At 37.8% G+C, this 26,202-nt stretch overlaps 1 protein-coding gene across 3 annotated transcripts in view; it reads left to right on the forward strand.

The window, feature by feature from the left end:
* Positions 1-26,202, forward strand: part of ARID2 (AT-rich interaction domain 2) — a 102,506-nt gene that overhangs the window by 65,281 nt on the left and 11,023 nt on the right. For all 3 annotated transcript variants that reach the window (XM_072360457.1, XM_072360466.1, XM_072360477.1), the window contains 10 exons: positions 5,593-5,659; positions 5,743-5,993; positions 7,111-7,207; positions 7,286-7,495; positions 7,865-8,032; positions 8,481-8,556; positions 11,505-11,639; positions 12,117-12,316; positions 12,681-15,520; positions 24,934-25,082. In XM_072360457.1, coding sequence (XP_072216558.1) covers positions 5,593-5,659; positions 5,743-5,993; positions 7,111-7,207; positions 7,286-7,495; positions 7,865-8,032; positions 8,481-8,556; positions 11,505-11,639; positions 12,117-12,316; positions 12,681-15,520; positions 24,934-25,082 — 4,193 coding nt within the window. The remainder of the gene's footprint in view (positions 1-5,592; positions 5,660-5,742; positions 5,994-7,110; positions 7,208-7,285; positions 7,496-7,864; positions 8,033-8,480; positions 8,557-11,504; positions 11,640-12,116; positions 12,317-12,680; positions 15,521-24,933; positions 25,083-26,202) is intronic.

Below are 26,202 nucleotides of genomic sequence, written 5' to 3' on the forward strand. Positions count from 1 at the left end.
AAGAAAAAGGACATCCAAAACAACATCCAAAAAAACCTGAACTCCTCATTTTAGTGAGCTGAAAATAGCTTCTCAAATGCAATGTACTGAATACAAGTGGTCAGATGTTTAGAACATTTAATGTGTCATCTGTAGCCGCAATTACTGAATTACCTTTTTCCTAAGGTACTTCTTCTGCTTATTATAATACATAAATACAAACAAAAACTTCAGATTGTACAGGAGTTTCTGCACTCCAACGTCTTTATGTGTGATAATACACATATATTGCTGTAATTACAGAATTATGTATTAAAAATTTTCTCAAATGGCTTCTAGAGCAAATTAACGTTTGCTTAAGATAAACTTTAGTTTTTGTTCTCTTTAATCATATAAGGATTTTTAAATTACCGTTAAAAAAAGATTAAATTTTATCCATCTTTTTTCCTTAGTTGGCATTTTAGGAGCAAATAGAAATATCCATGTGTTCAGTCTTTTATTACTGCTGCTTTGTTTTCTCTTTTCTATATATAACCACTTCATTTTTCACAATTCCTGGTAAGCTGTCACTGATTTTTGTGTAGCTTTGTAAATGGTCAGTAGTTTCATGAATTTTTCAGAACAGTCTGCTAGCCTGATAATGTCATACAAAGAAGGGATATGCATCTTGAGTTGTATCCTCTGACACCACTGATAGTCCTGTTGAAGGTGAAGATGAAAAGTGGTGTATTTCTTTATTTAATACTAAACTTAGAGAGAATCCATTTGTACTTATTTTTTACCAATCCTCTCTGCATTAGACGTTTTCCAGGTTTTTTTCATAGTTTCAGTTTTATGTTGTGCTGGATACTTTCTCACTTTGTAAAGTGCTTCTAAACTAAATCAGATATCACAAATACATACTTACTCTCTGTTCCATTAATTGTCAGAGTTTGAGTATCATTTTAATTATGCCTGCTGTTTTCCTTTATAGCTGTGTTAGTTTGTTGCTTTTGCTCCTTTTAAGGTTTCCTGTTCCTGCCATTAAGCTTAAATCTCTAGTTATTTGGAATGACACGGTGTCCTTATTTAAGTTCTTGGAGTTCTTGTTGGAATTCCAAAGTCAATTCTCATGCAATTTTTGTGCTTTCTATTGCTTTGCATAATGCTTTAGTTCTCCAGTTTTCTTCTCTCACTTTTAAGTTGTTATTTTGTTGTCCAATTCTCTTCTTATGAGTTTAACTTACTGTGCATTTAATCTTTGAGTCTGACTCATATGATGTGTTGAGAGAGAGACCATTACAAGTGCAAGTGCCTGAAATACTTTTCAAATGTCCCCCCTCTCTCTCTTAGTGATCCATCACGCTGTTAAGCACAGACTTGGCTCCACTTGCCCTACTATTTTTCTTGGACAATAAGTAGTCATGATTGCTGCTACATTACATGATCTGTGGGCTCAAACATCTGTTGGTTATTATGAACAGAAATTTAGTTAATCTCATTTTCACTGAATTCTGTGTAATCTTGTGCATCTTTCTCCAGAGGAACTTGTCTATTGACAGTAATCAGATTGTGCACGTGAATCAAGTTCCTTAACTCTTGGCGATTATCTCTTACCATTGGGATGTCACATAGTCAAGCGTTACTTGTTTGCTTCCAAGTTTTAGCTTTATATTCAAATTAGTTAACAAACTCAAATATAGGAATAAATGTTGAAAAGAGCTACACTTTCACTTCCTTTCTGTTCATTTCTGTTTATACGTGATATCAAATTGCAACTATCCATAGTTTATAGTAGGGAAGAAAAACTTCTTGTGATGCTTGCTTTCTTGCCTCCATATTTTTTTTAAAATGAGCGCCCAGACAGCTTGACCTAACCCATCCTTTTCCACTTTTGCCTTTTCTTTGGGGAAAAAAAAGCTGGCGTGTTTTGTCGTGTTCTTTTCTCACAGGTGGATCTCAAGCATTGTATTTAGATCATGTAATTCTATTTTCCACCTTGTCATTCTCTGCTCCCCCCCATTCTTTTCAGGGATCTTTCCTGCTTAGGCAGGAAACAAATGTTGAATGGACTGAGAGCAATCAAGCCAGTCTCCTTAAACCCAAAAAAGGTGATTTAGGACCCTCTTCCCGTGTAAAGAGGAGGAATAGAGGCCGCAATCTCACTCTGAACTTAAGATGTCTCAACACCTTTACTCAGGTATACAAGATGGCAAACACTGAGGTAACCCTAGTGCGTTAGAGGCTATTGTTTTCCCCCCTGATCATTTACTAGCAGGATGCTTGATTCCAATGTGAAGGTCTGTCTTAGGTATAGAAATATCTGTATTTCACAAGTATTCCAGAGGATAATTTTCAGAACAAGATGTTGTTCTTTGCTTATATATGCTTTTATTCTCTACGATGTTTTTTGTTTGTTTGTTTGTTTTCTAAAGGTTTTTGTAAGTAAAGAAGAACAGATCTCAGCTGTCTAGGGTGAAGCCTTCAGGTGTATTGGAGCTCAGAGTGGTGATTAAAACATATCAAGCTTCCATCTGTACATTCAGAATTTGTTGCAAAACACTTGTCAGTAACTCGAGTCCTGGGAAATCTTGTCCCTTCTACGGTTAGCTGTCCATCTCTGAGATTGCTACATTTATTACCAGATATCCTAGGTTTTACCTTACATACTTGGATTTTTGAACGTGTTACTGGTTAGTTAAGCTGCTAAGTTACTGGCCTGTTGAATGGAAGGTGTAGCATAATGTTTCCTGAGTTTGCTTCTGTTTATTTTTTACCTCTTCCAAGAACATACTGGTGTGTGTCTGTCTGAACAGACCAGTATTCATATCTCTGTATTAATTGATACAAGAAATGAATATTCTAGTCTAGAGCCCAACTGGTTCTAGAGCCAGGGGATTACTTACTGCTGACCTTCTGATTTTGATAGCATTTCCCTAAACACTCATGAGTCATCATCAACTGTCATGAATGCATCTGTTAGGTTCTTTTCCATACGCTATATAGAAACAAGCTCTCCTGCCTTATTTGTAAGAATGATTAGACTGAAGAGAGTATGATAAAACAGTGTGAGCGTCATCATCCACAGGAATCATGTATGTAGAAATAAACAAGAAAGAAGAAAACATGCACTTCATAAATTTTGAGGTTATGTTGTCTGTGTGTTCCAATCTAATCCTCCAGGTTTTCCTCCTTAGGGCTTTAAGGGACCTCCAGATTTCTTGGGTACCGAGGAACTGAGGCAGTGAGGCACATGTGTTCTTCTGGTGTGCTTTGGGAACATGAAAAGGCTTATATGTATGTTCTAAGTAATCCTGAGGCACAAAAATCTCTAGTTTGAATGGTTGGCATCTTGTGCTCACAACAAGACTGTATAATGGAACAATTCAGAGTAACAGTTAAATAACTGTAGGTAAACTTTCTTTGGTGCCTTGGTGTTTCTCTCATTTTAACTTACAGAAAAAGAAGCTGCATTCTGTTCTTTTCTGGGGGGAGGGAAGAAAAAGATCTTATCTGACCTGACAGCTAGAATTGTTTTACAGACTGCTCCTTAAGGATGAGGAGAGTTTTTCAGTTATTCAGGCATGTAGGGTGGGTCTGTTAACGTTTTGCAAGTATTAGGTGAGATGAGAACTCATCCAGAAATGTATTTCTGTATTAATCTTTAAGACTGTGAGGCCGTAATTTCAGCAGTATCTGTTGTGTCTTCATCTGCAAAAAGCTTACTTCCTCATTTTTCATCCATGTGAGAAAATGTCCAAGCTGACTGAGTATCAGGAAGAAATTCTTCACTGTGAAGGTGGTGAGACACTGAACAGATTGCTCATTGAGGCTGTGAATGCCCCCTTCCTGGAAGCATTCAAGGCAAGGCTGGATGGGGCTCTGAGCAACCTGGTCTAGAGTGAGGTGTCCCTGCCTATAGCAGGGAGGTTGGAACTACATGATCTTAAAGGTCCCTTCTAACCCATACCATTCTATGGTTCTATGATTTGCTATGTAGATAGAAAAATTGCTTGTTTGAGACTTTTTGTTGCCTGAGATTTTAAAACGTTACATTTTGGACTATAGGCTGAAGTATTGAGTGGCAAAGAAACTGATCAGTGGAGGATTCAGCTACTGAAACATGATGATGCTATTTTAACATTTAATGTGTGATAGCAGTCTTAACGTGATGGTTTTTGACTTTGTCCTCTTCCACAGAGGTTCGGGTTAAGACTTCAAGCATCTCACTTAAAAATATAGTAAAATAAAACCCTTAACTGATTAAACAGCAGATCTTCAAAAGCTTGTAGGATTTTTCTTCAGTGGTGAAATCTGAAGGCTTACTGTCTTTTCCAAAAGGAAGCATTCTAACTGACAGATGCATTTCCAGGAGATAGGCTTTTTGTGTGCTCTTTGCAACATTTATGGAACAAGTTTCAGGAAAGGCCGGTCAAAATGAAGTACATTCAGTAAACTTCCGTGCCTTGGTCTTCTTTGAATTTTCATGGTTGCCTCAGAATTAACTTGAAAAATCTGTTTGTCACAAATGATGGGAAGTTAGACTTTATGTAGCTGTACTTGTCTTTACTAAAATGAGGTGCAAGCAATCCTCTTTACTAAAAAGCATTTGGATGCCATTTACTGGCATTGCAGTGGAAAATAGAATTCTTTTCTTTCCTATTTTGAAAATGTGTAGTATTCAGTTTTTTTAAGAATGTAATAGTGGCAAGCTTGGTATGAGTGCTGTAATTTAGTAATTATGTTTGCGTAACATGATTTCTCCTGCTGTTTGGCTGGATGTGCCATCCTTTCCTTTGAATTGAGATTTATATGTGCTTCTATTCTGTGTTCATGGCTAGTAGAGTAGCTGTACTTCATTAGTGAGTTGGGAATATATACATTAGTCATAGGAAAGTTTGTTTTTATTGAAACGTATACATTAGAATATATATATATATATTAGTGTATACCAGTATATGTTTTTACTAGTTTGCAAACTTGATCCTTTGAGCGATTGTTATTTCAGCAGTTCTATCAACATAACCATTTACAGATCAGCCATATATCTGTAAAGCAATTTGAATTCTGGTCTGCTGCAGCATTCTGATTTGCTTTACGATTAAGGCTGGTGGTGATGTGGTGGTGGTTGTTGATTCTGTTTTCATTGATTTAAAGTGATGTGGAAAACATGAGAGCTTTAACGTGTCTCTCCAAATAGAAATCTTAAGTGCTGGACTTGTGGCAGGAGCTGTGTTTTTCTGAATCTCAGAGGGGTCATCTTCATAGGGCTTCACTGCTTGTAGGAAGTGAATGAAAATGAGTTCTATGTTTTTCGTGTAAAACTGTCCATGTGGTTTCAGTATATCTATCAGCAATATAGATCCAGGGTAGAGTTGGTGCCTCATGAAAGCATACTTCTGGTACTTATAGAAGAAAGAGGTTCTTAAAAGTAAGCTATTAAACATCTCTCATATCATTCCGTGACTGAAAAATTATCTTATTGTTAGGTAAGTTAAGACTCAAGGTACTGGGGAATTTTTAAAGAATAAGCTTTCTCCCATTCAAAAGTATTTTAAAGTAATGGAAATAAAAATACTATTTTAAGAAAAATAATCCACTAAAAATTAAGCATATTTCTAATTTTTTCTTCAGTTTTGGAGAGATATTGTTGAGGATATTGAAGTACGTGACCTTATTTCTGACAGAAGCAAATCTCAAGGTAAGAAATCTTGACTAAAAGCACATAAGTGTGTTTGTACATATAGGAAAGGAAGGACTAAAATATATTCATTTCCTTTGTAGATATTCCATCAGACGACTGGATTTGGGAATCCTTATTTCATCCGCCTCGCAAACTGGGCATTAATGATATTGAAGGGCAGCGGGTACTGCAGATTGCAGTGATTTTACGTAATCTTTCTTTTGAAGAGGGAAATGTTAAACTTCTGGCAGCTAATCGTACTTGTCTTCGGTTCCTGCTACTCTCTGCTCATAGTCATTTTATTTCTCTACGGCAGTTGGGGCTTGACACGCTGGGAAATATTGCAGCAGAGGTAATGTTCTTCCAAACAGCATAATTAAAATATCATTTGATAAAGGCTTTACTTTAATGTTAATTAAATAAATTGCTCTTCCTTGATCATTGAATGAAACACTAAATAAATGATTCTCTTAATATGTAAATAGTGATTAGCCCAAAGTAAAATACAGGTTGCGTGTGTTAGTTTGTTTAAATGGACTCGTGGAAAAGACTGATGGTATGGGGATATGTAGGAAGTTCATAATTTTCAGTTTAGTTTTACAGATGGGGGGAGGGAAATCAGTTACATTCAGTAGACTGTACTAGCTCATTTGCTTTGTACTTCCTTTTGTTATAAATTAAAAACCATATGTTTGGGAAAGGGGGTGGAGGTTTTCATGCCACGTTTAGTACACAGTAGTGTGATGGTCATATGGCCCTGGGAATAATGCCTGAATGATATGAGACGTCCTTTTCAAAGAGATTTGAAAGTAGTAAAAAATACAGTTTCAGTCTGTCATCATTGTGCACATAAATCATACAGATTTTACAAGTAGATATGTTCAGGCGCTGTATTATTTTAAAATAAAACAGGTAAATTTAATTTAAATGGCTAGATACCACAGAATGAGACTTGAAGGATTGGCATACTGTCTGAAAAAGCTGCTTTTATTTACTGTGTGTCCACTTTCTCATGAGTGAGAAGGAATATTACACATTTCAGTGTCTTGAGAGATCTGATCAGGAAGCAGAAATGGAGAGAAACAGGATGAATGGTTGTGGTGGTAGCCTTTGGGAAGGGAATGCCTCTTACTCAAGTTCCGTTCTTTGTTGGATGCTCAAATATTTGAGTATACCTTTGACTTTAAAGAAGTAAACTTATTTTGCTTATTCGTTGGAAAGTATAAATGAGATAGCTACTTCAGAGTAGGAATGAATGAGGGGGCTAAAAATGCTTTTAAAAAATAACAACAAAACAACAAAAAACCCAACCCACGGGATTTTGTTTTTGTAAGCATAATTGTCATATAGCTGTGCTGCATTTAAATACTCTCAAATCTTATATTTGAAATGTGTATGCAAGGATTTGAACTAATAGCATGATGTGCATAGTGTTAGTCATAGATTTTTGTTTTTTCTTTTCCTATCAGCTTCTCTTGGATCCTGTTGATTTCAAAACTACTCATCTAATGTTTCACACTGTTACAAAATGCCTCATGTCAAGGGATAGATTTTTGAAAATGAGAGGTAAGTTATCAAGCTATTCTTGTTGTGATATTAGAATTGCAATTATTGCTGCTGAACTGTCTTGTGTTTGTTTTTCAGGCATGGAAATCTTGGCAAATCTTTGTAAGGCTGAAGATAATGGCGTCTTAATCTGTGAATATGTGGATCAAGAGTCCTACAAGGAGATCATATGTCATCTCACGCTACCAGATGTGCTGCTTGTAATCTCAGCACTTGAGGTGCTATACATGCTCACAGAAATGGGAGAAGTAGCCTGCACAAAGATTTCTAAAGTAGAGAAGAGCATAGGTAAGAGAGAAGCAAGACAAAATATACTATTCTCACTATGGGAAGAAAGACTTTAGAAAAGGTCAAGTTCAGTGGTTAAAAATGTGCCTTTCTTTTGTGTGTGTGTGTGTGCATGCACACAGGTTAGGGATGTATATTTCAATGGTAAGTTTTACCAAAGTAATTCTTTGTGTTTGCAAGAAATTAATTATGCTAGTAGCTGTGGAAGCTGAAGTTTTTAAATGCCATTAATAGCTTAAGTACAGATCTACAGAAGCATACGGAGGCTTGGTTTCATTCAACACAAGACATTTTTAAAGCACATCAGAACATCATAGCCTCATTTGTATTGCCCTAATGCTATTTTTGGTTTTGCATTTAATACTTCAGATACGTTAGTGTGTCTGGTTTCTATGGACATCCAAATGTTTGGGCCTGATGCACTTACTGCTGTTAAACTCATTGAACATCAGTGTGTTAGCCAGCAAGGAGTACCTGATGCCAGACCACCCATGATGGATCATGGTTCTTCACAGGCACACGCAACAGGTATCGCAGGTTAGTATAACTACGAGGGAACATGCTCTTCTGCAGAGTTTTCTATGTGAGATATGATTTCTGTCCTTTGGAGGTTCCTGATTGGGTGATGTAAGTAAGCATCTTGATGCCCTTGTACTGTCTTGTATGTCTTATGTTTCTTGAGCACATTCAGATACCCAAGTGAAAGCTGCTGAAAAAGAATGTGTCTTAAGGGAATAAACAGGGGTGAATAAAGAAATCAATATGATGTTGCAACAAAAACCTTGTTTCAAGTTAGGAGTTGGAAAATTGCCTGATTAATTTTGGTAAATTGAAGTGAATCTGTGGTGTGCCTTGTGCCACCTGTGTGACTTACTTTATTTGGAAATACCCTGCTTGCAGAAACAGGAGAAAAATGGTACCATTGAAAGTTACGGCAATGAAAGTCATTTCCTTCATTCAGCAAAACTGTTTTTCTTTCCTACAGCCTCTAGAGCAGCACCACATGTTGCTCCACCACCAGGAATAGTAGAAATAGACAGTGAGAAATTTGCATGTCAGTGGTGAGTGCATCGTTCTATTCAAATATTTTAATGAACAAGAAATATAACCATGCCTGTGTTCATGTGTCACAGATTTTTCTGACTTGCTTCTATTCACTATTGGACTACTTTTTCTGAAAAGTATGAAGTAAAACCATTCTGCTCTTGCATTGAAGGAGTATGAAAGAAAAAACTTAACTGACACATTCACTCTTGGATAGCTGATGATTGAAATTCTCAGAGTAGGATTTGATTAGATTTTTAACTCTTGCATTGATTTTTATTAAGCTGTCAAGCAGCATTTTATGTTTCACAAGTATTTTCATCAGGTAATGTTTGCCATGTTACAGCATCAATGTAAAAGTAGTCCTCAAATTATAGAGACAGACTGTGCAAAACTCTCATGTGATCACTGTAAATCTCAAGCAGCCTAGGGAATATTAAAACCTCCTCTCCAAGTTCTCTCACTTTTATGTAGTACTGTCATTGTTGGCTGCTGGCCAGATATTAAGAAGAAAATTGTTCTGCTTACGATTCTTCTGCAGACTGAGCATCATCTTTCTGAACTGTACTTAATTTATATGAATCTACTCACATTCTAAATATCGGTGGTAATCATTTTGGACCTTTCTGCTTCTACTCCACACCTCGTGTCCATCAGTTATCTTGCTGACCAGACAATGGCCTTCAAAATGAAGTACTTACAATTTGTCAATGCTTAAGTGTTTTTACTTCCAGCAAAACATTATCTTTATGGGAGAAATGCTGAAGGTTCTTCTTGGTCAGTTGATGTTGCTCTCATGCTGTTGTTTGCAATCCTTTCACAGACTGTGTTTAAATATTTAAACTAGAACACCTGAAGTTGGGATCACCACACCTCAGCTTACCCATCTACAAGTGGATAGCTGCTCAAAGATGCTTTCTGGTTACTTGAGGGGGAGATTTCCCAATAGTTAAAACAAGTATCTTCATCTGGCTGATTTCTGGGAAGATTACACATTACGTTCTGCTGCTGCTTTCTCTCTCTGAAGTATAGGGAGCATTGGATGTCTAGCTTGCAGAAGTAAGGTTTTAGGCAGGGTGGATTTTGCATTATGTATAAAATGTAAAGTGCAAGTTTTGACTTTAAAATAAGTATAGGTAGGTCCCATTATGTGACTGTGCAATACTGTCACATGGCAAAAAGTAATGGAGAGAACCATGTGTTGTAGAATCAGGAAGATTTGGAAAGTGCTTGGTTTCAGAGTCTGTGTGCAGTGTGCTTCTGCAGCTATCAGTGATGAGTATTACTAGTAGTTTGTTCTTAATTTTCTTCCAGTGATAGGTAAGAGCCCGTGAATAATAAAAAATAACATGCAGTTCTGAAAATTTTCCTTAGTAAATAGATAGTATTTATCTGTGCTGACAAAATAAAAATCAAAAGAATTCAAATCTGGAGCAGAGAACTTGCCCCTTGCAAGTGTTTTTCTCAGTGCTGACGTAGAGCGTCTTACATTCATGTAGATTTTCATTGCATGTTTTAAAGAAACTGGAAAATGAAGCAGTTATAATGGTAGATGTTAGAAAAGTTATTATTTCTTGGAAGCAGCAGGAAAAAAAGGTATTTAAGCTGATGGTCCTGGATATATTAGAAGCCAGTTTAGCCTGAGTAGGAGCCTTCCTGTAAGATAGCGCGTATGTGTGACAGGAAGTGCTAATTGCAGTTCATGTTCCACCATTGCAAGTCCTGACCTTCTGTATGCTGCTTGTACCAGTGATAGTGTGTCAGACCAATGGAATATACCTAGCTGGACAGTCATTAGTCTCATATGCCAGATTTAATTAGTACTTAGACTTTCTATTAAAGAGTGTGATCTCAATTTTTGTCGTAATAAAATTGTAACTAAACTGCAGGAGAAATGACATTATACTTGCACCTCACTGTTTTTGAGTGAACATGATTTAAAGAATGTAATCCTTTCCTTTTCTGTTTGAAACATTTAGCTCTTAGGGGACTATGGGACTCTACAAAGGAGAATGCAGCACAGTTTTCCAAAGTGCTAGCATCACATAGGGAATGCTGATATCCTAAACATATTTTTGTTCTGTCTTAGCCTGTATTCAGGTACCACTGTTTGAGAATTGTCTGAACAGTTAGTTATGTCCATGTGCTGCTGGGGATGAACTGTTGGTGTGTCTCTGGGCTGGAATAATGGATTTTGAGTGAATAGAATCAACAAATAGAAACTGCTGCCATCTCTCATAGCTACCTGGGTAGTGTGTCCCTTTGTAGAGATTCTTCTGTAGGAGATACAGAGTCTTCTGGAAATTTGTCTAGAAATTGACAGGCAGAATGGATTGTTCGAGGATTTCATGATGCCTGCATAGTGCGTGACTCCTGGAACAAGTGTGTGTCTTACGCGCATGCTCTGTTAGAGTTCCAGTCCCCTTTCTCCTGTCTTCCTATCTCTTAGAATCACAGATTGAGGCGGTTGTTCTATCTCTGTTTTTTTTTTTTCTTGTGTTTTGAATTAAGACAATATTAGTGTATAATTGGTTTATACATGAGTGTTCAGTAGGTTTAGAGTAGAAATGTTTGATCAAGAATTAGCTGCTGTTCAGTCCATCTTTTGATAAACAAGAGTCATTAAGAAGTAAGCATAAAGGTTTTAGGGAGGAAAGCTCACCAAACAAATCCTATATATATATATATATATATATATATATATATATATATATATATTTTATGCTTCTGAGCATGCAATAAAAAAGGCACATATGGAGACTGTTCTGCATATTTCTATGTAAGTAAGGTACTGACTGGATATCTCGGATATTTTAAGCAATGAGAAGTGAAAAGTGTGGAACAGACATTAGACAAGACAATAGATGGCAATTTTATTTTATTAAATTCTCTCATACAATCAGAAATGTTTTAACAGCTGTACTGTCACTGTGTTTTGCTTCACAGTCCATTTTTTCTTCTTCAGGTTGAATGCCCATTTTGAGGTGAATCTTGATTGCTCAATCTCTCGAGCGGAAATGTACTCTGAATACCTCTCTACCTGTAGTAAATTAGCTCGAGGTGGAATCCTAACATCTACTGGATTTTATAAATGTCTGCGGTAAGAGAAAAATTTGCGCAGAAAAAGAAGAGACTGTTGTATGTAATGCAGTGTTAGCGGTGTTAACACATAGTTTAAGAGTTCCTTGAGAAGAGATGTACTAAGTTGGGTTTGAAAGACATGCAGTTTTGAAATTTTAATTGAAATATGTTTATAATTTAATTTGATTTCATCCCATTTCAAGATACTTAGTAGACTTGCTTCTGTCCTTTTAATTCTTTCTCACGAAGTTCTTGAAGATACTGTAGTTTTCACTTAACTTGTTCAAAGTCTATTTGACCTTTTGGTCTCCTGTGATGAATACCCTGAAGCATTCAGAGAATTCTGCTTTACTGCAAAGATGCAGGCACTGGTGAAGTTACTGTGCACGTAAGAGTAGTATTAGATTAATACTTAAAAAAAACAAAACAAATCCACACACTGTAAAAGGGTAGAGTTATTGTGATTATTAACACTGACTTTTGTTCTGTTTGGCAGAACTGTCTTTCCAAATCATACAGTGAAGAGAGTAGAAGATCCAATTAACAATGGTCAAGCACATATACATGTGGTAGGAGTGAAGAGGAGAGCTATACCACTTCCCATTCAGATGTACTATCAGCAGCAACCAGCTTCGTCTACCCCAATTGTTCGGGTTGATTCAATTCCTGACATGTCTTCGTCTCCTTCGCCAGCAGGTTTTTTAATCATTTAAATATTGAGTATTCTGCATTGATTCTCAAAGAACAATTTGGGAAAAAAAAAAATACCCAAAATAGTTTGCAAGTGTTGGAGTTAGGGACAGTGGTTTTATTCCTTTTATTGATTGAAGTTCTGAATAACTGTATTACTGTTTGTACTTGCATGTGATCTCATACTTGGTGTGTCACCCTTAAACTTGTCAGTCAGCAGATAAGCTGTAGTCACTGCATCATTTATTCAGACGCAATATAGCTGAGAAAATACTTCTCTAAAATTAAAAATTGGAGCCTTGGGGTTTTAAAAATTCTTTGTTTTGAACTAACTTTTGCTTTCAAACTTCTACCTTATTTATTTCAATAGGACTCCCACACGGGCCACAAAGCGTAGGAAATCATTATCAAAGGACCCCTATTAACCAGTCTTCAACTTTGACAGCAACACAGATGTCTTTTCCAATTCAAGGTGTTCATACTGTGGCACAGACTGTTTCTAGAATTCCACAAAATACTGTTCATGCACAGCAGCCAAATGCTCCAATGACTGTTATACAGAATAAAGGTCCAATACCTGGTGAGGTTATGAAGGCCACAGTAATACAGAGCTCTGTTCCCCAGTCTGGAGTTCCTGTTACTATTGCTGTAGGAGGAGCACCACAAGCTTCAAATCAAAATCACAGCAGTACAGGGCCACAGCCATCTGTTACTGTTGTTGGTTCTCAGACGTTGCTTCACCACCAACCTGTAATTCAACAGCAGTCTCCACTGCATGCGGTGGTACCAGGACAGATACCTACAGGCACTCCTGTTACAGTAATTCAACAAGCTGTACCTCAGGGTCATATATTTGGCAGAGTACAAAACATACCAGCATGCAGTTCAGCAGTTTCACAGGGTCAACAGCTGATCAGCACATCGTCACAACCTGGGCAGTCGTCATCTCAGCAGTCCTCTACTGGTAACCAGCAACAAGATACAGTCATCATAGCGCCACAGCAGTATGTCACAACCTCTGCATCTAACATTGTGTCTGCCACCACTGTTCAGAATTTCCAAGTAGCACCTGGGCAGGTGGTTGCAATTGCAGGTGTCCAAAACCCACCGACTTCTAGGGTAGGCTTTCAGAACATTGCGCCAAAGCCTCTGCCGTCTCAGCAAGTTCCACCTAATGTACAGCAGCCGATGCAGTCACAGCAGCAACAACCACAACCACCGTCCCAGCAAAGCGTAGTGATTGTCAGCCAGCCAGCTCAGCAAGGTCAAACATATGCACCAGCCATTCACCAAATAGTGCTTGCTAATCCAGCTTCTATTCCTCCTGGTCAGGCTGTTCAGTTGGCTGGACAGCCAAGCATTACTCCATCTTCTTCACCATCTCCAGGTCCGGTTACAAATAATCAAGTTCCTACAGTTATGTCACCTTCACCTACCCCTTCTCAGTCGCAAGGACCCCCTCCTACTGTCAGCCAGATGCTTTCTGTAAAGAGACAGCAGCAGCAGCAGCAACATTCACCAGCATCTTCACAGCAACAGGTACAACCACCGATGCAAATGCAAGTTCAGTCCCAGCAAGCTAATACAGGAGTTGGCCAGCCTAACTCTGGTGAATCTAGTCTGATAAAACAACTGCTTCTTCCAAAAAGAGGCCCCTCAACTCCAGGGGGGAAGCTTATACTCCCAGCTCCGCAGATTCCTCCACCTAACAATGCAAGAGCTCCTAGCCCTCAGGTGGTTTATCAGATGGCCAATAACCAAACACCAGGTTTTGGAGTACAAGGGCAGTCTTCAGCTCAGCAGCTGCTAGTTGGACAACAGCTGGTCCAGGGTGCAGTCCAGCCCCAAGGGGCAGTACAGACAGTACCCATTTCTAACTTACAGATATTACCGGGTCAGTTGATCTCAAACAGCCCAGCAACTATTTTCCAAGGGACTACTGGCAACCAGGTTACGATAACAGTTGTGCCAAATACGAGTTTTGCTACTGCAACTGTGAGTCAGGGAAATGCAACTCAGATCATTGCTCCAGCTGGAATTGCAGTGAGTGGGGCTCAGACAGGAGTTGGGCTACAGATGCAAACACTTCCAGCTACTCAAGCACCTTCAGCTGGACAATCACCGTGTACTGCTGCTCCCCCATTCAAAGGTGATAAAATAATTTGCCAAAAGGAGGAAGAAGCAAAGGAAGCAACAGGTTTACACATTCATGAACGTAAGATTGAAGTTATGGAGAATCCTTCCTGCCGAAGAGGAGCTGCAAACACCAGCAATGGGGATGCAAAAGAAAATGAAATGCAGGTGGGAAGTCTTTTAAATGGGAGAAAGTATAGTGACTCCAGTCTACCTCCTTCTAACTCAGGGAAAACTCAGAATGAGGCCAATCAGTGCTCACAAGTCAGTAATGGGCCATCATTAGAAATGGGTGAGAACGGAGCTCCTGGAAAGCAGAACTTTGAACAAATGGACACACAGGAAATTAAAAGTGATTTGAAGAAGCCCCTAGTTAATGGAATCTGTGATTTTGATAAAGGAGATGATCATTTGAGCAAAAACATTCCAAATCACAAAACTTCCAATCATGTAGGAAATGGTGAGATATCTTCAGTGGAACAACAAGGGAATTTGGATGCCACGCAGCAAGATACTGCCAAAGGTGATCAAGGGGAGAGAATTTCTAATGGGCCTGTATTAACTTTGAGTAGTTCACCTGTTGTAAGCGGTACACAAGAGGCTGCGAAACTGTTAACCCAGCAACTTAGTGGTACCAACACTGATTTACCTAATGGACCTCTAGCTTCAAGTTTGAATTCAGATGTGCCTCAGCAACGCCCAAGTGTAGTTGTCTCACCACAATCTACAGCCTCTGTTATACAGGGGCATCAAATCATAGCAGTTCCACACTCAGGACCTAGAGTGTCCCAGTCTACCCTGTCATCCGAAGTTCGGTCTACTAATGGCACAGCAGAATGCAAAATTGCAAAGAGGCCAGCAGAGGATAATGACAGGGAAACTGTTCCAGGAATTCCAAATAAAGTAGGAGTTAGAATTGTTACAATCAGTGACCCCAACAATGCTGGTTGCAGTGCAACTATGGTTGCTGTGCCAGCTGGAGCGGATCCAAGCACTGTAGCGAAAGTAGCAATAGAAAGTGCTGTTCAACAAAAGCAGCAGCAACCAACCACGTATATACAAAGCATGGTCACACAGGTATGTTGCAATGTACTTTTTATGTTTATTCCAATTCTGATTATGACTAATGCTGTGAAATATATGTGAAAATGTAAACTCGGTTGATATGTTGCAAGGTATTTAAAATATTCAGAAAATGATGGTTTGCATTCTTTCACAAACTAAAGTTCAAATAGTTTGCATGCTTTTTGATGTAAGTGACTATAGTGGTATTTACAATAGTCTGGAGCTTCATAATATACAGTAAGGAAAGAACTTGTTCTCACTAGTTTCCTCCTTAAAGGATTTACTGTTTAAAAAACAAAGATGATTTATTGTACAGTCTTGTAATAATGGTAGTGTTGTTCTGCATTTTATTCTTGGTCCTTACTGCATATGGAGGAGCAAACATTTTCTGCAAGGTAGTTCGTTAATCACTTCAGCTGCATCTGGCCTACTAAAATATGTTGAAGTTCTTGTATTTAAGGGTGATCTTGTAAGGCTTGCTTCAGTTCACTACAGTCAGGATAAAATATTGCTTTGTAAGTGTGTCAGAGTATGTGCTTATGGTTGTTCATGACAAGATACTTGTAATGTGTATTTTATTGAAACAATTAGTAATGTTTTTTTTTAATTCTGTTTTAAAAACTTTGGCAAAGGCCTGTTTTATCTTAACAAACAAACAAAAACAACATTTTAAAGCAGTTTGTTCCTAAGACTTCACTAGAAATGAGGTGTGTCCAGAAGTTTCATGAGTGTTTAAAAACTGCAAGTAGTTGTGCTTTGGATTACTCCAGTCTCAAGATTTTAGTTTAGCTTTGTACGTGGATCTAAAATCCTTCTCAAAAAAAACCTTCACCCTTTTTACCCTGAATAAGAGCAGAAAGAATGGAATGTTAGGTTTGACAGTCACAAAATTCGGACTGTGCAGAGAGAGGAGATTCTGAGCATTATGTTAGTGCTTTATTGGCATTGAGCTATGACAGTTTTATTCGTTTTCCTTTTTTTATTTATTTGGTTTTGGTTGGCTTTTGAAATGGTAGGAAGTTTTGGCCTTATAGACTTAAACAGGGCTAGAACTCAAGTTCAGCAAGTAGTAGCTAGCATTACATTACTGCTTTTTGTATGTGAATTTCAGTTTCTGTAGGAAGCTCTTTCATGTTCCCATCATGTAATTGTAGTTTTCTTTCCTTTTTCTTTTAAACATATCACATAGAGCTGTGTTTTTAGAATGTCTTCAAAACCTAAATATTTACATGTGCCTTTATGACGGAGAGATCTGTAGTTCTTCTGATACTTTATTTATATTTGTTTTTACTGGAAACAATTAGACCAAAATGAAAGTATCTCTTGGCAGCACAGGGACAGTGCACTAGATAAATGGCACATTTTCTGCAGTGTGGAAATATTAGATGTATGTCTTGCTTTTTGCAGTGAATGTTTTTAGCACAGTTTGATTGTCTTTAATAGCTTCACTAAGGAGTTGGCTGAAATAGAAAATGCTATAACCGTGTCTTTGGACTGGGATAACTGCTGCCTGTGGTTATATTTTCCCTGGACATGCAGCTGTCGAGAATTTGCGTTTGGGTCTCAGATGGCTACTAAACTGCTAACATTCCAGTTCTTGAGGAGAGCAGTGCAGCTAGCACCTTCATTCGTATTAGATTACCTCTTCTGTTATGAAAATGAAACAAACAAACAAGACTATTTTCTGTGATTATACTTTCTTAAAGATTATGTATAATTTCTTGTACGCTTTCCTTAATATTTTGTACATATTTATGGTTTTGTCTTGTTTTCTATTGCCTGTGCAAACAGAGATGCTGCCAGTGGCTTCTGCCATTCAGTGCAAGTCTGCTTAATGTCTGCCTCTGTGGAATTTAGCTTGCCCTTGCTTTCTTCAAAATCACAAAAAAAAACTTCATTTCAGAATTGTGTGCTGAATTACATATCCTGTCTAGGTTTTCCCTTCCTGCCTCCCCCCCAAAGCTGCTGCAATAGCCTCTGTTCTGTTGGAAAAGAGGATGCCAAGTGTTAGTACAGTTAGCAGTACTGGATCTGCTTTTAAGAGTACACTTAAGACATCCAGAAGTACTGCAGAGCCTAATTCTTATGAACTCATGGTGAATTTCACTGATGACTGTTAGGTCTAGGTCCTCCGTAATCGTAGGAAATGTTTTCTCCTGTTTTGGGAGTCTTCCTTGTATGATAAGCAACTTCCTTGTCTCTAACTTTTTGAAAGGCAGCAGCTAAGGAGCACTGTTTTCAGTTGAACATCTGTATTGTTTTATCCTCTCTGTGGTACCTCCTGTATGTTTTGTATCTTGCAGCGAATATAAGAGAACAGACTTCTTCTACAGACAGTGTGAAATTTAGTGTAAATACACTTCAGTGAAGAGAAATGGTGAGGGATGGGAAATAAAGGGATATTAGCCATGGCAAAATTATATAGCTGCTGAAGCTGTTAGTACAAGATTTCCTTCTTGTTAGCTTTATTTTCCCTCTTGTTATCTTTACATTTTATTTTAAACTAGAGTGTGTATTTTAGAGAAGTAAGAAAGAAATAGAAGAAAGTTTGTAATAAAATTAGACTGCAGTAGGAAGGGTGGAAAAGAAGATGCCAAGGATTGCAAATGGAGGAGAGTATTGGTTATGCAGCAGGAGGATTGTCATAAAACTGCAGAGAGGGGAAAAGGAGGAGGCTTGAACCAAAGAAAAGATAAAGCAAACAAGAAGAAAGGGGAACAGCGAAGTAGAGGCAAGAGAAAGAGCAAAATAATTCTCAAGGGAATATAAAAGTTAAGAACAGGTTGGTTTTGCAATATGGAAGTTGGTATGAAATTGGCTGCCACTAAACCCTTGAGGGGAAAAAAATGGCTTGCCACAATAATGAAAATTATGAACCTTGTGTTTATGAGAAAGCCTATGTATTAATACCTAAATCCGTTTGGACAAGTACACGTATCTTCTATGTATCGTCTGTGATTGTTTGATTGTTAATCACACACATGAGCAGAACTCACTGAAAAATAACTACTTAAATACTAACTTAAAAGATTTTTGTTGCATTTTTATACAACTATTGACCTATGTGTATATGGGTTACTTCAGAGGAACATGCAGTGCACAGCGTTGGATTTTTTTCTTATAACTGTATTTTGTAAACCCTTGAGAGCGTAGTCTTGAGAGGCAACGAAGTTGGCACTTTACTTCATTGGCTTTCTTTTCTTTTATTTCTGGTTCTCTGTTCCTGTATTATGGCTTTTCTGAGGTATTGTGCTGGACTGATGGAGGAAAAGGAAAAAAAAGAAATGAGTAATTACCTACCTGTTTACTTATTTCTTCCTTTTTTTTTTTTTTTTTTTTTAATTCCTCTTAAAATTCTTCCAAAGCATCTGCTGAATGTAACCATGTTGGTTTGTCCCAGTAGGTTTATGTTTTGAAGAAGCACTCTGATATTTTGCCAGGTGAAAGTGAGCAAATCAAATCTACATAGATCGGTCTGAAAGTAATACCTCCTATTTATTTCCATGGAAACTACCACAGATATAAAGAGCATAATAACAGTTTGGTAGAGCAAATTCTCAGCTGCAAAACACTGTTCGTCATTGTAGGCACTACCGTTAGTTATTCATTTCACCAGAGATGAACAAGAGCCTACATGTTGCACTGATATAAATAAAAACATCTGCATGGCCATCCCAAACATGACTTGTCTTTCACATTGCTGTTGCTGCTGCTGCTGAAATACACCACCCACCAGCTCACTGTGCTGATAATCCACTGTTTGGTCTCCATGTATGGTCAGCAAGCACTGGTGAATGTCAGTGGGTACAATTTTTTCTGCATGGAGGATTTCAGTGACACCTCTGCTTCAGACACACTTTCATGTCAGTTACCGTTTTGTAAGAATGCCCCTCTGCTGCCATCTGTTGCATGGCAACAAAATGCAACACAATATTGGTGGGAAGGTTCAACTTCTACTGCCATACCACTGACATCCACCTTTGACTAACATAATAAAATAAGAGGCATTACTTTTGGAGCAGTCCTTATAAATTGCCTCATCTCTCTTTTAAAATAATCACTTTTATGCTCATCACTGTCATCCCCTTATAATGCACTCCCATTACTCTTAAGGCCTCCCACATGGAGCATGCTTGTGTGGAAATTTAGATGGCCAAAATTGTGTAAGCATCTCCTAACTTTTTGCTCCTGCTCTCCATTGTTTTGGAAGCTGAGAATTACTCTGCACCAGAAAGCAGGTGTGTTGCCACAGGAGATGTAATTCATTCTTAGTCACAGAGCAAATGAGCTTCTCAGCTGGAAGTACTGAAATTCAGAATGTCTGTGCCTTTATTGCTCTTTGCTTGTGAAGCGCACTGTTGCAAACACACTTAAACCTTAGCAATCTGACAAGAAAAGAACTTTTGCTTTAGTGCCTACCCATCCACCTGACCCCACATTCGTGCTCAAATTGTGCTGTATTCATTTCAGCTTATGGGTTGCCTTTTGATGTACGTTAGTTATCTTAAAGTTGTGAAATGTAACATTTTTAGTAATTTTTGTATAATTTGGGTTGGAAGGGGCCCATCCAACCTGGCTTTGAATGCTCCTTCAGTATTGAGCAGCCACAACTTCTCTTGCTCACCTGTTCCAGTGTCTTGCCACCATCTGAGTAAAGAATTTCTTCTGAATATCTGCTCTAAATTTTCTCACTTGGTTTAAAGCCTTTACTCTTCTTCTGTTTCTATGAGCCCTTCTTAAATGCCCTCTCCAGCTTTCTTGTAGGTCCACTTTATGTATTGGAAGGCTGCAATGAGGTCTACCTGGAGCTTTCTCTTCTCCAAGCTAAACAAGCCCAACTCCCTCAATTTATCTTCATAGGAGAGGTATTCCAGCCCTCTCATCATTTTTTTGGCCCTTCTTTTGACCCGCTCCAACAGCTCCTATGTTGAAGGCCCCAGACCTGACCACAGTACTCTAGATAGGTCCTCAGGAAGGCAGAGCAGTGGGACACCTCCCTCGCCCTGCTGGCAATCCCTCTTTGATGCAGTCTCAGGATATGGTTAAGCCACATCAGCGCAGAAAGATATACAAGAGAAGAAAGTCTTAAAAGAACCATCTGTATTACTTTAAATTTTACGTGTAGCAACGTGTAGTTAGGTAGTGAAATATATTTTTAAAACTGTTGGTAGTTTGAAGCGTTGCAGTAGGATACAGTGTTCAACTGTAAGCAAAATTTTAACAGCCCATCCTAAGTATAGGCTCTAAAAATAATATACTTCTCACTGTGCTTAAGTTTGTAATTCTGTAAAGACTGCAGCCTAAGGATTTTCTTCAAAATGAATTGGGGGAGGGATCAAACAACTGCCTCTAAAGTCAACATCAGTAGTGATGTAGTTCAAGGAATATGCTCTGAGAGCCATACAGCCAGCATTGTTGATCTTGGCTACCCAACTTGCTTATATCTGCACTGCAATATATTCTTGTTTTCATTGGCCTGGGGAGTAGGATGAGAAAACTTTTCTTTTTAACCATCCTCCTCTGTGTTTTAGTAGTCTGTGCCAGGTTCTTGATGAGGCAGTATCTCATTGCTTTCTTTTATGTGATCAGTTCAGAAGTAACTTTTTTATCCTGACAAAACAACTGTAGTTAAAGGTAACCGGTAAAGTAAAGGTAAAGTTAAGATTAATTAAAGGTGAAGTGACTAGGAAAAGCTTAATGTTATGCTTTTAAATTCATAGTTCAAGGAACTCTTCATATGTACAGTCACAGCTCTCCACTGTTCAGGAATTTCAGTAGGCTGAAAATGAAAATAGTTGCCCTCTGGGATGGGATTGTGCCTGAGCCAGAGCCTGCTGTGATGAGAATGATGAGATGGGATCATGGTGGTTCTTAGCAGGGCAGCTCCAACTCAGCTGGGCTTATTAGCAGTAATTTAGCAATTACTGTGTCTCCGTATTGTACCTTGCCTCCTCCTCTAAACCAAAGTACACTCTGGTAATAGGAAGATGATTCTAGAAGAGGCTGTCTGGTTCCAGTTATAGCAAGTCAGGCTACCTGCACCACCACCACCTCACCACGCTCACAGCCACTGGTTGGTCTCCTGAAATGTTCAGCAGCTCTCGAGCAATGTCAGTGGGTGCAAACATAACCAGCTGTGACTTGCATTAGCCTGTTTTGGTGTCGTACAAATGCAGCTGTTCTGCTTTACATGATAATTTTGCTCTCACAAGTGGAGGATGTTTGTCAGAATGTTTACTTCTGTGCCTCTCTTTAAGAATCTACGTGAGGCTGCCCCGTGTCTGTCTGTCTTTTACGCTGAAGTCATTTATTTGTGCAGTGTTTTAACTCCTTTAACACGATTTGCTGTATTCAGGGACAGCCAGAAACATGTCAGGCATAGTTACTATAAGGTCAGTTTGTGTGGAACTCGTAAATTATGGCAAATTTTGCAGAATAGCTCAGGTTCTTTGAGACAGGAACTCACTAGGTACAAATGCGTTCTTTATGTGTGTATAGGTAATATATAAACATTATATATGTAGCTGCCCTACTGCAGTTAGTGTTTAGTTTCTCAAAGATGTGTATATTTATGTCATGTATAAGCGCTTGTAAGTCCTTAAAATGGCACTCAGTGATCTTGGAAAGAGAGTTTTTAATTAGGTTATGTATTTCGGAGAAAAACAACGATAGGATGCTGATGTTAGAGGTACCTTTTCAGGGCAGGGGTACAGTGAGATCTGATTTGCAAAAGTGCAGAGTGGTGTCAACTGCAAACTATAATAATGAAGAGGGCTAACCTGAGTATCTAAAGATGCTTTAAAACTCTTTCAGCTGTGTTGGACTACTGGGCATTTGATTTCTGAAGGAGCCTGGAATTATTAAATGTTTTTGCTAGTGAGGGAATTTTTGTGAAATTTCTGATGACACCAGGAAATTCCTTTCAGTGGTGCTTCTCCCACAAAGAATTCCTTCCAGGAAATGAAATATCTGTCATATTTATTTCCTTAACATACACAACTAACGTTGTGTAGTCATTGCATATCACTGATATAAGTGAGGTTATTCATAGCAGGTATTTCTGCTATAGTTCTGAAATGGAGCAGTGTACATTCTGAAAAATGTACTCCTAGTATTACTTCTGATCTGTAGAACAAAGAAAGGAAAGCTTTAAGACGTTCACATGTAGATCTTGTGCTTCAAAAATAAGGCATAGGAAAACAAATGTGACTTCCCCACATCTGTTTAAATGTACCGTGATCAGTCCAGATGATGGTTGGGCAGTAAATTTGACTTAAAAATATATGGGCGTTATAAGCACCTAATGCTACAGGTTTGAACAAAGCTACCTGACTTCATGGTACTGCTGCAATAAGAGAGCACTGAACAACAATTAGTGTATACATTTCAGTTTACCAACTCGGTGTTTTCTTCTCACAGGAATCCAGAGTAGAAAAAAAGGGATTGGTTTTAATTTTTGCTTTGAAAGTTGTTTCCTTTTCTGAACTATTTCATTTTTGGTATTTAACATGTTGTATCCTCCTTATTTAAAATGATGCTGTCACATTAAAAACAATGTTTAAAACCTTAGAATATCACTAGGAGAGCTTGCCAGGAAAATGCTTGAGAAAATTTGTAATTCTGGATTAATTACAGGCTTTGCTTAGAATGGGGTAAATAATACACGAACCACACATTGAATGATGAGAATTAAATGAAATCCTGAATTCAGTCAGTAATTTCACTCTCTCTTCAGCACATTAAATGAGACAGAAGTTCTGTAGGGATAAAAAGTTGCACAAAGACCATGATTACGTACTGCTGTAAGGATGCTAAATGAAGATTGCTACACAGGCTGTATTGCTGACTCTGGATGATTTTACTTTTAGCTTCACTTAAAAAATGCCTGACTAGAAAGAGATAGATCTCAAAAAGGTCTGCTTGTGTCTACCTGTGATAAAAGATCTTCTCACATATGCAAGTCACAAGCATCATGCAATAGTCACGTGTTCTGGACTTTTAGCTGAGCATAGTCACGATTTTACCAGGATTTAAGCTTGGATATGGAGATAGTTTGGCTTTGATTAGTTTTGTTATCTGTCTTCTTTGTCACTGGTGTTGTACAATCTGTAATGAACTCCTTATTTTGTGATGTGGTTTTCTGCACTGCCAAAAGAGAGCAGCAGGAAGGAAACTTAAGACCAGTGTGCTAGTGAAGTGTTAGAAGTTGCCCTTAACTGTTTCTTCCTTTGCAGTTAAAATCTGAAGCTATTCAGTAACAGAGCTGTAATGGTATCAGCAAGGTATTGTGTACACCGTTTGAAAGTAAATTTGAAAGCCATTTCCTTTTGGTTTTGTAATGTTGCGTTCCTTTTGGAACAGTAGAGAATAAGAGAATGTTAGATCTAGGTAATATGTAAAAGCTTAATGTTTTTACAGTCGTTATTCTCATAAATGCCTGGCCAGCCAGCCTTCTAGGAAAAATGAAGAGAAACAATATTCTATAATAGCTATTGTTTTAAAATTGGGTAATCAGCATCCATTATTTTTACTGTTCAGAGGAGAGGAAAAAAAAGAAAAGGAAAAAAAAAGATGTATTTGCCTGTATAGTGCCTTATTTTGTACTTTGTAGTTGACTTAAGATAATTTTTATCCAATATTAAGATAAGGTTGTTATAATGTTGTGAGTGATGAAACATCTTATTTGAGGTGTTTGTGCTTCCCTGTACACAAGCCATACAGCAGCATTTATATGTTCTGGTGTTTTGTATAAGTGTGCAGTATGGTTTTGCAAGAGCTTAAAGAATTACATCATTGCAAAGTTTTATGGGGAATAAATGTCATGGGTTGAGCCTGCTGCTCTTTGACACTGTTCTTCAGCACTGTTATCTTTTTTCATGTACTCTGTAACACAGACTGTTGTATATTAATGAGACATTAGAAGAATTCCACAAGAGCAGCATATAAAACCATTTTATCAAAGAAAATAAGGCAGTTTTAGGCATATTGTTCGTCATTTTACTTTTTAGTAATATTTTCCCCTACATTTAAATGGGAAAGTAAACTAATCCCTATGCTGATATTGCACAACTTTCAGTTTGCCATTTTCCTTTTGCTTTAAGTAAAAGCTTGATAAAATATCAATAACCTTTGTTCCACTAGTACTCTTGAGAAGTACCTTTGGATTCATAGTTCTGTGTTTGAATTTCAGCATAAGGGTTTGAATATCAGAATCTTAGGCCTAAATGCTACAATGTAAGAGCTGCATGTATCCCTGGTTATTATGTCTCTTAATGCTTATTTGGAGATGAAAGTGTTAAAATCTGAAGATTTGTTGGTTGTTTGAAGTGTAAAGAAAATATCTTCGAGCAAACAGTGAACTGTTGTTTTTTTTTTTTGTCTCGTTAAGAGCCGTATTTAAAACTGTGTTTTAACCTTTTCTGCAGAGCACACCTGCAACGTCGATACCAACAGTGCAAGTACAGGGCCAACAGCTCAATCTGCAGCCACCTTCATACACTGCAGCAAGTCAGCATGCAGAACAAATGAAGAAACCTGGACAGAACTTCATGTGTCTATGGCAATCTTGTAAAAAGTAAAAAGCTCCTTTATTTAACTGCCTTTCCGTAATAAGTAGCACGTGCTTGTATGTAAAAGAGATCTTACAAGTTCTATCCATTTTACTTCCTTAAGATACCTTATACTTTGTTAATACGGAAAAGAAAAAGTGAAAAGTGTTGAGGAAGCAGAGGTGGGAGAAAGTGAGATGTTTAGTTGCTCTCAACTATACTTTAAAACAGAAAACTTATACTAGATGGCTTTCCTCTGGTTTTATTTTTAAGCAGAATATGTACTTAAGAAAAAAGAAATCCAGTTCTGAAGCTTGTTCTCTGTATTACAAACATAAAAATAGTTGCTGTACTCCAGTCAGAACTGTTGAGTCATTTTCTTACGTGTACAGCTTTTAGTATCTTCCTTGTATTTCCAGTTTTGCAAGAGTGGCATATTGTGCTTCTCTGTCCTGGTCAAAGTTTTATTTAGATTATGATTAATTATAGTAATTATAGAACCATTTGTATGTCACAAGACTCCCTTGTCACAAAAGGAAGTAAAATGGAACTTAGGACTCAAGCCTTGGGACCTGACAGCAGTGACTAGAATTCTTGGTTTTGTTGGTTTTGTCCTTAAAAAATAATAAAGAGAGGGAGGTGAGCTAGCAGACTTTTGGATGTAGGCTTATAGAAACACGTAATACTCTCCTTTTATCTGTATGTATATCTTGACACTAATATTTTTTTTTAAAATAATATTGGTTTATGAATGTGATGAGTTTTCACTGAAGGGTACAGACTGATGGAACAAAGATAGCTGTCAAATTGCCACTTGGAATACACAGATATTAAGTGAGTTTGGGACAGGCATGAAAAAGGTTGAGACACTTAATTGTAGTTGTTGGACAAGATAAAGGAGCATACAGATGGGCTCATTTGGCAGAAGGTTGTTATATAGATGTTCAGAAAGTAGGAATGCAATAATGGAAAAGATGGAATTGTTTGAACCTTTGGGCAAAATGAGGCATTTGAACAGAACTGAGAAACTGAGGAATACTGAGGGACAATGTATAGAACCTCTGAAACACTGGATTCAGTTTCTTTCGTTCCTTCTAAACAATACAAAGATCATTAAGTCGGTGTCTTTTAGATAAGATTCTGGAT

The sequence above is a fragment of the Excalfactoria chinensis genome, chromosome 1 (assembly GCF_039878825.1).
Source record: "Excalfactoria chinensis isolate bCotChi1 chromosome 1, bCotChi1.hap2, whole genome shotgun sequence".
NCBI classification, from domain to species: Eukaryota; Metazoa; Chordata; class Aves; order Galliformes; family Phasianidae; genus Excalfactoria; species Excalfactoria chinensis.